The sequence below is a fragment of the Bombina bombina genome, chromosome 9, assembly GCF_027579735.1.
Source record: "Bombina bombina isolate aBomBom1 chromosome 9, aBomBom1.pri, whole genome shotgun sequence".
NCBI lineage: Eukaryota > Metazoa > Chordata > Amphibia > Anura > Bombinatoridae > Bombina > Bombina bombina.
The window spans coordinates 59,691,025-59,706,112 of record NC_069507.1 but is presented as its reverse complement, the minus strand read 5'-3'; the positions used below and the strand labels follow the sequence as shown (position 1 = coordinate 59,706,112).

General features: G+C 37.3%; 1 protein-coding gene across 1 annotated transcript in view; it reads left to right on the top strand.

Moving 5' to 3' along the window:
* Positions 1-3,918: 3,918 nt before the first annotated feature.
* The window catches only part of LOC128639516 (membrane-spanning 4-domains subfamily A member 12-like), a 70,188-nt gene continuing 59,018 nt past the window's right edge, over positions 3,919-15,088 (top strand). The window contains exons 1-3 of the mRNA XM_053691659.1: positions 3,919-4,020; positions 10,330-10,386; positions 13,985-14,107. Of these exons, the coding sequence (XP_053547634.1) occupies positions 3,955-4,020; positions 10,330-10,386; positions 13,985-14,107 (246 nt within the window). The 5' untranslated portion in view covers positions 3,919-3,954. The remainder of the gene's footprint in view (positions 4,021-10,329; positions 10,387-13,984; positions 14,108-15,088) is intronic.

The window sequence follows — 15,088 nt, the reverse complement described above, 5'->3', positions numbered from 1 at the left end:
TAGTTAAATACCCAGCCAAATGCCCTTTTCAGGGCACTTTTAAGAGTAGGCTTTCTTTAATATATATATTTTATTTGGGGGGGTTGGGGGGTTAATGTTAGTAAGCTGTATTTTTTTTTTACCCAAAAAGAGCTGATTCACTTTAGGGCAATGCCCTACAAAAGAGCCCTTTAAGGGCTATATTTGTAGTTTAATGTTACAATAGTTTTATAAAATTTTGGGGTGGGTATTATATATTTTTTAGTGGCAGTTTAGAATAAGCATAACTCTTTATTTTTGGTAATTTGTTTCTTATTTTTTGTAATGTTAGGGATTTTTATTTTGTGTAATGTAAGTTTTTTTAATTTGTGTAATGTTAGGGTTTTTTATTTTAATTAATGTTAGGTTTTTAATTTATTTTTTAAAGGTAAGGTTAGTTTTTTATGAATTTTTCAGGTAAGTTTTTATTTTTTTCAAGGTAGTTAGTTTATAGGTAAAGTTATTCTATTGTGCAGTAACTTAGGGGGTCTTAGGTTAGGGGGTTTAGATGTTAGTGGGTTACTTTGTGGGGGTGGCGGTTTAGGGGTTAATAGTGTAGAGGTTTAGTTTGCAATGTGGGGGGTGACAGTTTAGGGGTTAAAAGTGTAGAGGTTTATAGTTTGTGATGTGGTGGGTGGTTTAGGGGTTAATAGGGTAGAGGTTTAGTTTGCGATATGGGCTGTGGCGGTTTAGGGTTTAATAGTATTCACCTAGATTATGAGTTTTGCGTTTCAGCGTTAAAACAGGAACGCAGCCATTACAAGTCTTGTTGGTATAGCTGTACCGCAAGCCTTTTAGCCTGTACCGCAACATCAGTCCCGCACACGTAAAAATTACGTTTTTTAATTGGACTTCCATAGCGCTGCCATTACAAGTTTTGCGGTGAGGCTAAAAAGCTTGCATTGCACCCTATACCGACAAGATCCGTTCCGCAATCTAAAAGCAGTAGTTACGCTACAAATCTGTTACATAGAACTCATAACTAAACTGCTACAAAGTAAACTAAACACCCATAAACTACCTATTAACCCCTAAACCAAGGCCCTCCTGCATCGCAAATACTATATTAAAGGTATTACCCCCTAATCTGCCGCTCCCAACATCGCTGCCACTAATATTTATTAACCCCTATTCCGCTGCTCCCCGACATCGTTGCCACTATACTAAAGTTATTAATCCCTAAACTGCTGCCCTCCCGCATCGCAAACACTATTTAAATATTATTAACCCCTAATCTGCCATCCGCCCACATCGCCCCCACTATACTAAAGTTGCCCTACACCGCCGCCACTATAATAAACCTATCAACCCCTAAACCGCAAGCCCCCAAAAATAAAAATATATTAAATTAAACTATTAACCCCTAAACCGAAAGCCCCCACATCACAATAAACTAATTTAAACTAGTAACCCCTAAACCTAAAGCCCCCCAACTTTAGATTAAAATTACAATTTCCCTATCTTAAATTAAATTAAAACTTACCTGTCAAATTAAAAAAAACTAAGTTTAAACTAACAATTAAACTAATATAACTATTTAACTAAAATTAAATTAACTACCAATTAAATTAAATTAAACTAAAATGCACATTACAAAAATCTTAACACTACTATAAAAATTACAAACTATCTAATTACAAAAAATAAAAAAGACTAAATTACAAAAAATAACAAACACTACATTATGAAAAATAACAAATGGAATTATCCAAAATAAAAAAGAATTACGCCTAATCTAATAACCCTATCAAAATAATAAAGCCCACCCAAAATAAAAAATAACCCTAACTTACAATAAACTACCAATAGCCCTTAAAAAGGCCTTTTGTAGGGCATTGTCCTAAAGAAATCAGCTCTTTTACCCGAAAAAAAAGACCCCCAACATTAAAACCCACCACCCAATCCCCCAAAATAAAAAACCTAACTGTAACAAAAACCTAAGCTAACCATTGCCCTGAAAATGACATTTGTATGGGAATTGCCCTTAAAAGGGCATTTAGCTCTTTTGCATTGCCCTGAAAAGGGCATTTACCTCTTTTATGAAAAGCCCAAACCCTAAACTAAAAAAAAAAATAACCACCCCGAAGATCAACTTACAGTTTTTGAAGTCCCGCTTGATCGATCTTCATCCAGGCGGGGAATTCCTCATCCAGGCGGTGAGAAGTCTTCATCCAAGCGGCATCTTCTATCTTCATCCAGGCGGCAAAGTTTTCATCCAGACGGCCTCTTCTATCTGCATCCAGGCGGGATCTTCTATCTTCATCCCGGGGGCGCGGAGCGGGTCCATCCTGAAGACATCCGGTGTGGAGCATCCTCTTCATATGGTCGCCACCGTATACTGAATCTTCAGTGCAAGGTACGCGATTCAAGATGGCGTCCCTTGCATTCCTATTGGCTGATTTGATTTTGGAAATTCAAATCAGCCAATAGGATGAGAGCTACTGAAATCCTATTGGCTTTTCAAAACAGCCAATAGGATGAGAGCTTCGGAAATTCTATTGGCTGTTCAAATCAGGGGTTAATAACTTTAGTATAGTGGCAGAGATGTTGGGGGCGGCAGATTAGGGGTTAATAGCTTTATTTAGGTGGCTGCGATATCAGGAGTGGCAGATTAGGGGTTAATAACATTATGTAGGTGGCGGTGATGTTGGGGGCAGCAGATTAGGGGTGTTTAGATGTGGGGTTTATGTTAGGGTGTTAGGTTTAAGCCTAACTTTTTTTTCCCCATAGACATCAATGGGGCTGCATTACGGAGCTTTTCTTTCCGTGATCACAGGTGTTAGGCTTTTTTTTAGCCTGTTCTCCCCATTGATGTCTATGGGGGAAGCATGCACGAGCACGTCAAAACAGTGCTTGAATTGTGTGCGGTATGAAGCTCAACGCATCTATGTCACACGCACAAGCCGGCTGTTTGAAAACTTGTAATGGCTGCGCTATAGGGGGTTAAATAATGCCATTTTTGTTGCATTCGTTAATTTACCTATAGCGAGAATAACTCGTAATCTAGCTGATAGAGAGGTAATTTGCAATGTGGGGGGTGGCAGTTTTAGGGTTTAATAGTGTAGAGAGGTATTTTTCGATGTGCGGGTGGTGGTTTTGGGGTAAATAGTGTAGAGAGGTAGTTTGTGATGTGGGATTGTGGTGGTTTAGGGGTCAACAGTGTAGAAGGTTACTTTGTGATGTGGGGGTGTGGTGGTTTAGGGGTTAATTGTGTAGTTTAGTGCAATAGTTTTTTCGGACAAACTTTTTGTGCGACCTGAAAGTTTGAGCTATAAATAGAAAATATGCGGAGCCTAAATTACTGCAAGTTTGCGCATACAAATTTGCAGTAATTTGAACAGCGCAGCACTCTTAATATGGATTTAAGAATAAAGAACACCGTAATCTCGCTGTCACGTCTACACTCCTTGCGCTAATGCTAGCACTGCACTCGTAATCTAGCCCAATATTAGGCATTCCTCCCAGTTTATAAAGCCCCTCTTCATATTATGCCAACCCTTGGAGAGGAAATAAATTATTATCTAGGAAATTAGCCATAATCTTAGTCTGGGACACACCCTACAAAGACTGAAATCTGCCAAAGATCAGAAGATGTGTGCTAGTCAAAATCCTTATCAGTTCTAGCAGGAAACGCACATGTTCATCCTCTTAATACTATTAATTGTAACAGTTTTTATTCATCTGTTGCTTATTACTATTTAAGTCTATGCCCATGAAGGGAAAAGTTCTATAATAATAATATTAATAATACTATGATCCCATTACTCGGGATCAGGAGTGATCTGTTCTAGCCATCTGTCGTCTTTATGTTCTATATGTTTTGTGATCCCTGCCCTTTAAATAATACTTACAAATATCATTTTTTCCTTTAAAACACAGATCGCACAGATAGTCCTTGCCTTCTCACATGTGGCAATCGCAACAATTCAGATCTGTATGTTTCCAGTAGGATATATAATTATTGGAGTTCACAGTGGCAACGGCATTTGGGGAGCTGTGTTTGTGAGTAAAAAAAAATCAGCTACTGACTTTTCCTGCAAATGGCATTAACGTGTGATAAGCGTATTTTGCATATTCAAATTGTGCTCACCTATCATTAACATGAAAATAACTACCCATATCTAATACCAACTCAAAGCCCACCCTACAGTTATATATAAAGTTAAACATAATAATGGGTTTGCCCCTCACAATCTTAGTTGTGTTGGTGGATTAAATATCTGTCTATCTATCTCTGTCTGTCAATCTCTCTATCTATTTATCTACACACACATACACATATATATATATAATCAGCAAATATAAGCGCTCAACTAGGAATGAACAATCGCAAAATAGCTTGTTCTCTTGCTAATTGCCACCTGGGAACAGCCTATTTTGCCCAATTGTGCTTTCTCAGAGAAGAATTTTCCAGAAGTTTATCAGTCTGATCCCACCTATACAGGTACAATTCTCCTCTGAACAAGGAACATGACAACTCCAGATGTTTGTTTCAGCCTTCTTTGGGCCTTGTTAGTGAGGTGCAGCCATATCCATCTAGGCATATTGCGCAGGGAGTGCACATTTGGTTTCCCCCATGACACCTAGGGAATCACACAAGAATCATATTTTAAATATTATCAACAAGTATAAGCATGCAACCAGGAATGAACAATATCAGCTTGTTCTCTGGCAAATTGCCACCTGGGAACAGCCTCTTTTGCCTAACTGTGCTTTCACAGAGGAGAACTTTCCTAAAGTATATCAGTCCGAGCCCGCCTATACAGGTCAGTTCAGCCCCGAAATACCAGGCAATCTTCCTCTGAATAAAGAACATGGCAACTGCAGATGATCATTTTGTTATTCTTTATTTATTAAAATATCATATTTACAATAAAATAAATCATAAAATAACATGTCCATTAAACACAAACAAAAAAATGCAACCATAATTAAAGTTTTTAGTGAAAACATGAATTCAAAAAGCAAAACAAAATTACTTTCCCAAGAGAGAGAGAGAAAAAAACCCACTATCCCTAAAACTAAACTGCCCCTAAAAACTTTCCCTATATACTGTCCCTCAAAAACTATAACAATAACCTTCACCTAACCAACCCACTAGTCCCTAAATCTTTTCTAATACTGTCCCTCTAATAATATCCCTCTCCCTCCCTGAAGTCCCTCCAGCTGACAAAACAAACAAACAATTCAAAAAAAGGAAGAAATTTAAAAAAAAATGTACAGCAACCAGCCAAAATAATGAGATAAAAAATAATATATATATATATATATATACACACCAATGTTTTCATTGTTTAGTTTTCCAGATGCCTTCAGAGTCAGTTTCTGCCATATAGATTTTGTACAAAAATAATCTTCCATGGATCGTACACATGCACTTACATCCACCATTTCTTTCTTAAAAACTAAAACATTTTGTGCATCCCACAAAGACTCTTACTTTTTCTACTCCACACAAACCAAACATAATAATTTCGTATGTAATCAGCTTAATCCCTGTCATACCTATAAACATCTTAGTAAGTGATTTCCATGCATTATTAGCATTTCCACAACTCCACATCAAATGCACTATATTTTCCACTTGACCACATCCATCCCTTGGACAACACTCTGTATTTATCAATCTTCTCCTTCTCTGAAACTCCCTAGTTGATAAACACACAGCCACTGACATCCATGCTACATCCTTCTGCCTATTAACCAAATCTTTCTCAAATTCTTCCATACCTGCACATTCTGAGTCCACCAATTACATATTATCTTTTCCTTACTCAATTTTTCCATACCAGGGGGCATATTTATCAAAGTGCGAGCGGACATGATACAATGTCCGCTGCACATCGATAAATGCCGACAGCATACGCTGTCAGCATTTATCATTGCACAAGCAGTTCACCAGAACTGCTTGTGCAATATCGCCCTCTGCATATTCGCAGCCAATCGTCCGCTAGCAAGGGGTGTCAATCAACCCGATCGTATTCGATCGGGTTGATTTCTGTCCACCGCCTCAGAGCAAGCGGACAAGTTATGGTGCTGCGTCTTTAGAAACAAGGGGCATCAAGCTCCAAAAAAGTCAAACTGCATTCTCACTATTTTCCTCAAAAACTTATTTGGATTTGGAAAAACATTATTAACATACAAAAAAATTGGGATCAACACAGCCTTTACAATTACCACTTTCCCTTCCAACTCAAATATCTACAAGACAAAAAAATAATTCTTTCCTTTACTTTCGCACACACATTTTGCCAACTTTCCCATTTAAATTATTATTAAATTTAATAGCAAGCACTTCAATAGCACCCTTCTGCACAGGCCAACCACTTAACTCCAAATCCGTCCACTCACCAAATGCTTTCACAGCACATTTATCCCAATTCACCCTAAATTCCCTTGCCATATGAACTTTAGCACTAGTTAAACCAGCTTGATTCTTACAAGCCACAGTAACAGCATCTATAAAGCCCAAAACTTTCCGTGGCCGGACTTTTAGCCGACGGACACTTGGCCGACGGACACTTGGCCGACGGACATTTGGCCGACGGACATTTGGCCGACGGACATTTGGCCGAAACACAAGTGGCTGTCAGATAACAGTCCGGCCACGAGATAGATAGATTTGATAGATAGATACATAGATTAGATAGATAGATCAATAGATGCAATAGATACATTTGATAGATACGATAGATAGATAGATTTGATAGATAAATAGATAGATTTGATAGATAGATCATTTCCCAGACAGAGAATTACAAAACGTGCGGGCTGGGACCCATGGTAAGGTTCCCAGAGGCAGTTGCGGCGCCCGAGGCTCTGATTAGAACAGAGCACTCTGGAACGTATCTGCCCTCGGCCGAAATCGGAACATTCTTTAGCTTTCTGTCTGTCAGCCAAATGTCCGTCGGCCAAATGTCCGTCTGCCAAATGTTCTTCTGCCAAATGTCTTTCTGCATTTTGTCAGAGCACCAAACTTTCAAACACCTACCACCACTCCCAGGCACTTCAACACCTCTAATAATTTTATCACAACTTAATCTCTGTAACAAAGGCTCAATCACAAAAATGAAAAGCAGAGGGGGACAAATGATAACCTTGTCTGACTCCAGACTTAGGAGGCGATTTATCAAGTGTTGGGCGGACATGATCCGTTGTAGCGGATCATGTCCGCCTGATATTGCTAAAATGCAGACAGCATACGCATTTATCATTGCACAAGCATTTCTAGTGAAATGCTTGTGCAATGCCGCCCCCTACAGATTCGCGGCTGCTAACAGGGGGTATCAATCATCTCGATCGTATCTGATCGGGATGATTGTTGTCTGCTGCCTCAGAGATGGCGGACAAGTTAAGAAGCAGCGTTCTTAAGACCTATGTTTCCGGCGAGCCTGAAGGCTCACTCGGAAACAGCTGCATTAGCAGCTACATAAATCAGCCCCTTAATATGTACTTTATCAGTCAAAAAACATTTACCAAAACCTTACTCACAATTCCATCATAAAAACATCTAACCCACCCAAGCATCGGATCTTTTCCAGATAAGCCCCACCAAAAAGTTAAGCCCCGCCACAACAAAAACATTTTAAAAAATAAGATATGAAACTTGTACATTTATTGATTATTGAACAGGAACAGTGTGAAATGAAACTTGTACTTGTGAAATTAAATTAAACTTGTACTAAACAGTAACTTGTATTGTTATTTTGCATTGAACTTGTAGTTTTATTTTTTATTGAAGACGATGCATTGAAACTTTGTACTTTTATTTGTTATCGGTGCATTGAAACTTTGTACTTTTATTTGTTATCGGTGAATTGAAACGTTGTACTTTTATTTGTTATCGGTGCATTGAAACTTTGTACTTTTATTTGTTATCGGTGCATTGAAACTTTGTACTTTTATTTGTTATCGGTGCATTGAAACTTTGTACTTTTATTTGTTATCGGTGCATTGAAACTTTGTACTTTTATTTGTTATCGGTGCATTGAAACTTTGTACTTTTATTTGTTATCGGTGCATTGAAACTTTGTACTTTTATTTGTTATCGGTGCATTGAAACTTTGTACTTTTATTTGTTATCGGTGCATTGAAACTTTGTACTTTTATTTGTTATCGGTGCATTGAAACTTTGTACTTTTATTTTAGTGAATTGGGTGCATTGAAACTTGTTTTTTATTTAAGAGGGTGAAATTGGGACAGGTCTTTATTTTTTATTTAAGAGGATGAAATTGGGACAGGTCATTGATAATTCGCATGAAAAGGTCCGTATTTCGGTACCTTTGCCTCCAAACGAACTCACACAAGTAGCTGTCCACTAAAGATCTGTGTGTGCCGCATTGGCGCTTATTCTGCATCTTGTAGACGTGCCAGAAAGATTCAATGGTTTGTGTGTGAGCTCCAGTCGTTGGATCCACAAAGTTTTCGGTATGATTAACCGTTTGATGAGTATAATTCATTGAAAGAATCGTTTCAATTCCTTTGTATGATGGCCACATATCGGAAATGATGATTGAGCCGGGAGCTATGCAGGCCTGTATTGTGTGCAGCAGAATGTCCGCAGTTCGATCTGGAACTGCATACATGAACACTTCTTTACTCTCCCTGCAGATCCCTCCGAAAATCCACTGCTGGGGAAGGACTCGCCCTGCGTTGTTTTTACAGCAAGATATTAGCGTTTCATCGATCTCGACGTGTAGACCTGGCCCGCCGACAATAGTTGGATTCTGCAAAAGACGCCAGGCACAAATTTCGCGAAGAAAGTTCTTCCAGTCAACAGCGGTTGTGTGGCCAATAGATAATTCCTTAGAGCAGAATTTCATACTTGTCAGATTTTTAGACCAGCAATAAATAAATAGAATTACTGTCCTGAACTTCATCCTAGACCACTCCAGCCAAGTTCCCTTTCTAAGAGCGATTTCTTGACGACACTGTCGTGCATTATACCTCCACCTGTCAGAAACAGTTGAAAGTGTCATTTGGTGCCCATTGTTGCATAAACGTTGTTGATGGATCACTCCGTGTGTTTGCAAAAAAAGTATTGCCGTCTCCTTGTCATGAACGACAGTCGAAAGCGTAAGAAAGTTCATTGTTTTTATTTCAAATTGTAATACGTCACTGTTACGTGCGTGCATTACATTGGAGCTGTCAAAAGTGGCGGGGCTTAACTTTTGGCGCGTGCACTGTTTGCCTTAGTGGCGGGGCTTATCTGGAAAAGATCCCAAGCATCTTCCTAGGTATACCTACTTTCTCTAAAACTCCAAACATATATTCATGAGCAACTTTATCATATTCTTTTTCAAAGTAAATCTCATCCACTGCAACAGACTACTTACACTTCTTGTTGTACCATATAACATACTGCAGACAAATAATACAGTCAGCAATCTGTCTACCAGGTACTGCACACACTTGTTCCTCACCGACAATCTTACCAACCACATTCTTAATTCTGTCAACCACTAACTTTGCAATCACTTTATAGTCTACATTCAACGGGGAAATTGGTCTCCAGTTACTTAAATCCTTTTTCTCACCTTTCTTATACAACAAAGTAATAACGCTCTCTTTCCTTGATTCAGACATTTCAATTTTCCCCCCCAAAAAAACAGCATTTGCAAACCTCTAAAAAACCTCACCAATCACATCCCAAAATTTACATTAAAAAGCTACAGGCGAGCCATCGCTTCCCATCTTTCAAACATACTTCCTTTTTCAAAAAATAAAAATCCTCTTTTTCCGGTATTACCTCTATCTTGTTCAATACATCACAGCTTTATCCACATCTTTCTCTCCATACAGATTAGCATAACATTTCCAAACCACATTCAAAATAACATTTACCACTAACATCTTTGTCAGACCCATTCAAAACAATAATAATACCTTCTTTCCCCGCAAACACATTTTTAAAGAAATCTAGAACATGTTTCATCTTTCTCACGTGTATCTATTCCTATATCACAATCTTCCTACCTTTCTCATTCAAATATCTAAAAACGTATTTGATTTAATTTAATTCATCACATACATCCGCACCCGAATCTCTCAATTCTATCAAATATTCCAGGAGCATCTGCCATATTTCATACTCCAACCTTTCCCTCCTAGCTTTCTTATGACCAATACTGATAAAAAAAATAATATCACCTTTAACCCATTCCCACCAATCAAGCACATTCTGGAAAGCCCATTTCTACGGTGTCCATTTTAGGACATCCTTGCTCCTCCTCCAAAACTGATGTCCTAAAATGGACACTGTACTTTATGTGTAGTAAACCCATGTAATGTATTCTTTTTTTTCTTTTGTAGTATATCATCTCTGGATCTTTGTCTGTTGCAGTTGAGTACAAATGCTCTATCTCAATGGTAAGTTTTATGCACAAATGTCTGATTTTAGTTTTTTATCAAATACTCCATCTCTACCCATCCTACCAAAGTTATACAGAGACTTCTAAGTTGAAAGTATTTTAGAAGTATTCTTAGGTCTGTTTATGACCCATCCTATTCTCCTGTACCCTTCATCCAGTGAACCAGTTCAGCCTTCCTTCATTCTCTTGGTATCCTTATTTGAAATGCAAGAATGTAAGTTTAGATGCCGGCCTATTTTTGGTGAATAAACTGGGTTATTCTTGCTTATTGGTGGATAAATTCATCCACCAATAAAAAAGTGCTGTCCAGAGTTCTGAACCAAAAAACAAGCTTAGATGCCTTATTTTTTAAACAAAGATAGCAAGTGAACGAAGAAAAATTCATAATAGGAGTAAATTAGAAAGTTGCTTAAAATTGCAGGCTCTATCTGAATCACAAAAGAAAAAAACTGGGTTCAGTGTCCCTTTAATTTGTGAGTTTTCCTCTCATTGAACTGTCAGCAACGTTTGTTGCATTTTATTCTAAGCTGTGAGAAATCTTAACTCCTTGATCCTCCTCTTCACCCGCACTATGAGGTAAATTTATAGGAGAATGGCTTCAAGTTTCCTTATTGACTACTTCAGAAATGTATTGAACCCCCCCAAGTGATCTTATGATTTTTCATTAAAATGCTGGTAAATCCTATCGTTTAAAAAATTCTAGGATTTCCCAGCACTAAAAACAAAGGTAACTTTCATTCATGAGTTTAAAAAAACTGTGTAAAAAGTTACCATTATTTTGCTGCAGCTTCACTACTAACCTAAGAGCTTACAGATGTCTATGGCACATATAAAAAAAAAAAAAATTGGGCTGTGCCATGGGCAGCCGGAGGCACTCAGGTTAGCAGCAGTGTTTATTTTGACGGCAAAATGTTGATTTAGTCTTAGTTTTAGTCTTTTGACTAAAATGCCATTTTAGTTTTAGTCAAATTTTAGTCATCGGAATTGTTTTAGTTTTAGTCTAGTTTTAGTCAGCTTAATCTCCAGTAGATTTTAGTTGAATAAAATCTAAGGGGTTTAGTTAAAGTGTAATGCATTATTTAAAGGGACATAATACTCATATGCTAAATCACTTGAAACGGATGCAGTATAACTGTAAAAAGCTAACAGGACAATATCACCTGAGCATCTCTATGTAAAAAAGGAAGATATTTTACCTCACAATCTCCTCAGCTCAGCAGAGTAAATTCTGTGTAAAAAGTTATAATTCAGCTGCTGCCCAGCTGCAGGAGAAAAAAAATTGAAGAAATGAACAGCAGCCAATCAGCATCAACAGTGCTGAGGTCATGAACTCTTTTACTGTGATCTCATGAGATTTGACTTAACTCTCATGAGATTTCATAGTTAACTTCCTTATACTGAATAGGGAAATAAGATGAGTGTGCACGAAAGCTCGCTCCTTCCGCTGTCCCGGGACAGACATACTAATTTACTGCTTAGAAGTCATTTACAATGGGATGTGGCTATTGAGGAACTTTTGAGGTAAAATATCTTCCTTGTTCAATGATGTTCAAGTGATATTTTCTAGTCAGCTTTTTACAGCTATGCTGCATCACTTTCAAGTGTTTCAACATTTGGGTATCATGGCCCTTTAAGCAATTTCCAAACTCATTATATACTCCAAGAGTAAAACACTTGTTATTATTTATGGTATTAAGGTTTAAACATGCAATACAGACACAGATTTAGCCAGTATGATATATAACATTTTTATTAAACTTAAAATGAAATAAAACCAAGTTTCATAAACAAAGAGAAGTGCAACTTTAAAATATATTTTTTTAAAAACTGTAAACTGTATTGGCTGTAACGTCATTGCACAATTACCCAATATAAAAACTTTAAGAGTTCTCTGTTAATAATTAAAACAAGTATCAAATAACTCAACACCACAAAAAGTATCTGTAGCTAGCACAGGCACAGCATAACTTAAACCCATACTCGTGGGTTATGCTTATTTCTATAGGAAGAATCAATTGATTAAATTAACACTGCTCTAGAACTTCCAAACTCATTATATACTCCTGGAGTAAAGATTTATTAACCTGTTTTTATTTATGGTATTAAGGTTTGAACATGCAATACAGATTTAACAGATTTAACTGTTGTGGTAAATAACGTCTTTATTTACCTTAAAATTAAATAAAACCAAGTTTTGTAAATAAACAAGAAGATAGCTTTGCTTTTATTTATTTTTTTTACAAAAAGACCATTAATTAGATATGGATTGATTATAACACCTTGCATAAAGTGTTAATTTTGACAGCAAATTTTGATTTAGTTTTACTCATAGTCTTTTGACTAAAATGTCATTTTGATTTAGTTTTAGTCATAGGGGACGATTTATTAAGAGTCGGACGGACATGATCTGCTACAGCAATCATGTCCGCCAGACATCGCTAAATGCCAACAGCATACACTGTTGGCATTTATCATTGCACAAGCAGTTCTGGTGAACTGCTTGTGCAATGCCGCCCCCTGCAGATTTGCGGCCAATCGGCCGCTAGCAGGGGGTGTTAATCAACCCGATCATATGTGATCAAGCTGATTGCTCTACGCCGCCTCAGAGGTGCCGAACGAGTTAAGGAGCAGCGGTCTTAAGATTCGGGCCATGATAAATCGGCCCCATAGTCTGTTGACTAAAATGCCATTTTAGTTTTAGTCAAATTTTAGTCATCAGAATTTCTTTAGTTTTATTGTCATTTTAGACTAGTTTTAGTTGACGAAATGGTGAAATAATGGTAACGTTTACACAGTTTTTTTTAAACTTGTGAATAAAAGTCACGTTTATTTTTAGTGCTGGTAAATCCTAGCGTTTTTTCAAATGCTAGGATTTACCATCACTGTAAGCTATTATTCTTCATGCATTCTACAATGTATTATTTTTACATTCTGCAAGGGACCTCAAAAACCTGCTAAGGCAATTAATATTTTAAAAAAGACTTAAGATTTATGAAAGTGCGAGCGGACATGATCCGTTGTAGCGGATCATGTCCGCCACACATAGATAAATGCCAACAGCATATGCTGTCGGCATTTATCATTGCACAAGCAGTTCTGGTGAACTGCTAGTACAATGCCGCCCCCTGCAGATTTGTGGCCAATTAGTCGCTAGCAGGGGGTGTCAATCAACCTGATCGTATACGATCGGGCGGATTGCGGTCCGCAGCCTCAGAGGTGGCAGAAGAGTTAAGGAGCAGCGGTCTTAAGACCGCTGCTTCTTAAAGGGATAGTATACACTCATTTTCATATAACTGCATGTAATAAACACTACTATAAAGAATAAGATGCACAAATACTGATATAAAAATCCAGTATAAAACTGTTTAAAAATTACTTAGAAGCTCTCAGTTTAGCTCTGTTGAAAAGTTAATGAATCGGTCCCTATGTATCTGGTTCTATGTTTAGGACACAACAGAACAATTTGCCTTCTTGCTCCTTTACATAACCCTTCCCTGCTTGTCAAAGAATCATAATAATTTCAGTCACAGGTCTAAGTACTCATAACTGCTAAGTATTGCTCAACATAACCCAGCATCTCTGTTTTCAATCTACAGGTCAAAGGAGCCCTGTCTATGAATATTATCAGTTGTTTGGCTTCTATAGCTGAACTTGGTTTGATATGCTTCGATCTTGCTGATCTTTGCTATTATGGCTGTAGGAGCGATCATCCAATTATAGTAAGTGGTCTATCTATCTGTCTGTCCGTCTGTCTATCTATTTAATATCTATTTTATTAGTCTATTTATCTATCCTTTTTAAGCTCAAAAATTCCTGTGTGAACCCAGTCAGATGTTTATCACAGTAATTTTATTTAAAGGGACATGAAACACCAAAAAAATTATTTCGTGATTCAGATAGAGAATACAATTTTAAACAACTTTCCAATATCTATTATTTAATATTCTTCCTTCTCTTGTTATCCTTTGCTGAAAGGTTTATTTAGGTAAGCTCAGGAGCAGCAAATAACCTAGGTTCTAGCTGCTGATTGGTGGCTGCATATATATACTGATTGTCATTGGCTCACCCATGTGTTCAGTTAGAAACCAGTAGTGCATTGCTGCTCCTTCAACAAATGATATCAAGAGAATTAAACAAATTAGATAATAGAAGTAAATTAGAAAGTTGTTTAAAACTGTATTCTCGATCTGATTTCTGAAAGAAAATGTTTAGGTTTCATGTCCCTTTAAGTTCCTATTAATATACTCTAATCTCTTTAAAAAATAAGTTAACCAAAGCAACATCCATAGTCTGCATAAAAAAACACTATTTGACTTGACAGCTAATTATACAAAAACATCCTTTACTATCCATCTGTTTATTTACTATTCCTTCATTCTATCCCCCCCCCCCAAAAAAAAAAATATTATATTTCTCTTCCCTCTACTCTCCTCTTTTTTTTTTTTATTTATATACAGTAGCACCACCCAACTGTGTCTCTTCATCTGCCTCCTTTTGTTACATTTATCCATGGCCGGATTGGCCTACCAGGATACAAGGTGATTTCCCGGTGAGCCACAACAGCTGGGGCTGGCCAGCTACAATTTAAGGGCGTGTTGCTACTGGCTTCTCTTCTTTTCACCACTGAGATATATATATATATACTAAGGTCACAAACTATTTCCTTGTAAGCTTTATTTTCTAGACCATGTACCATTTTA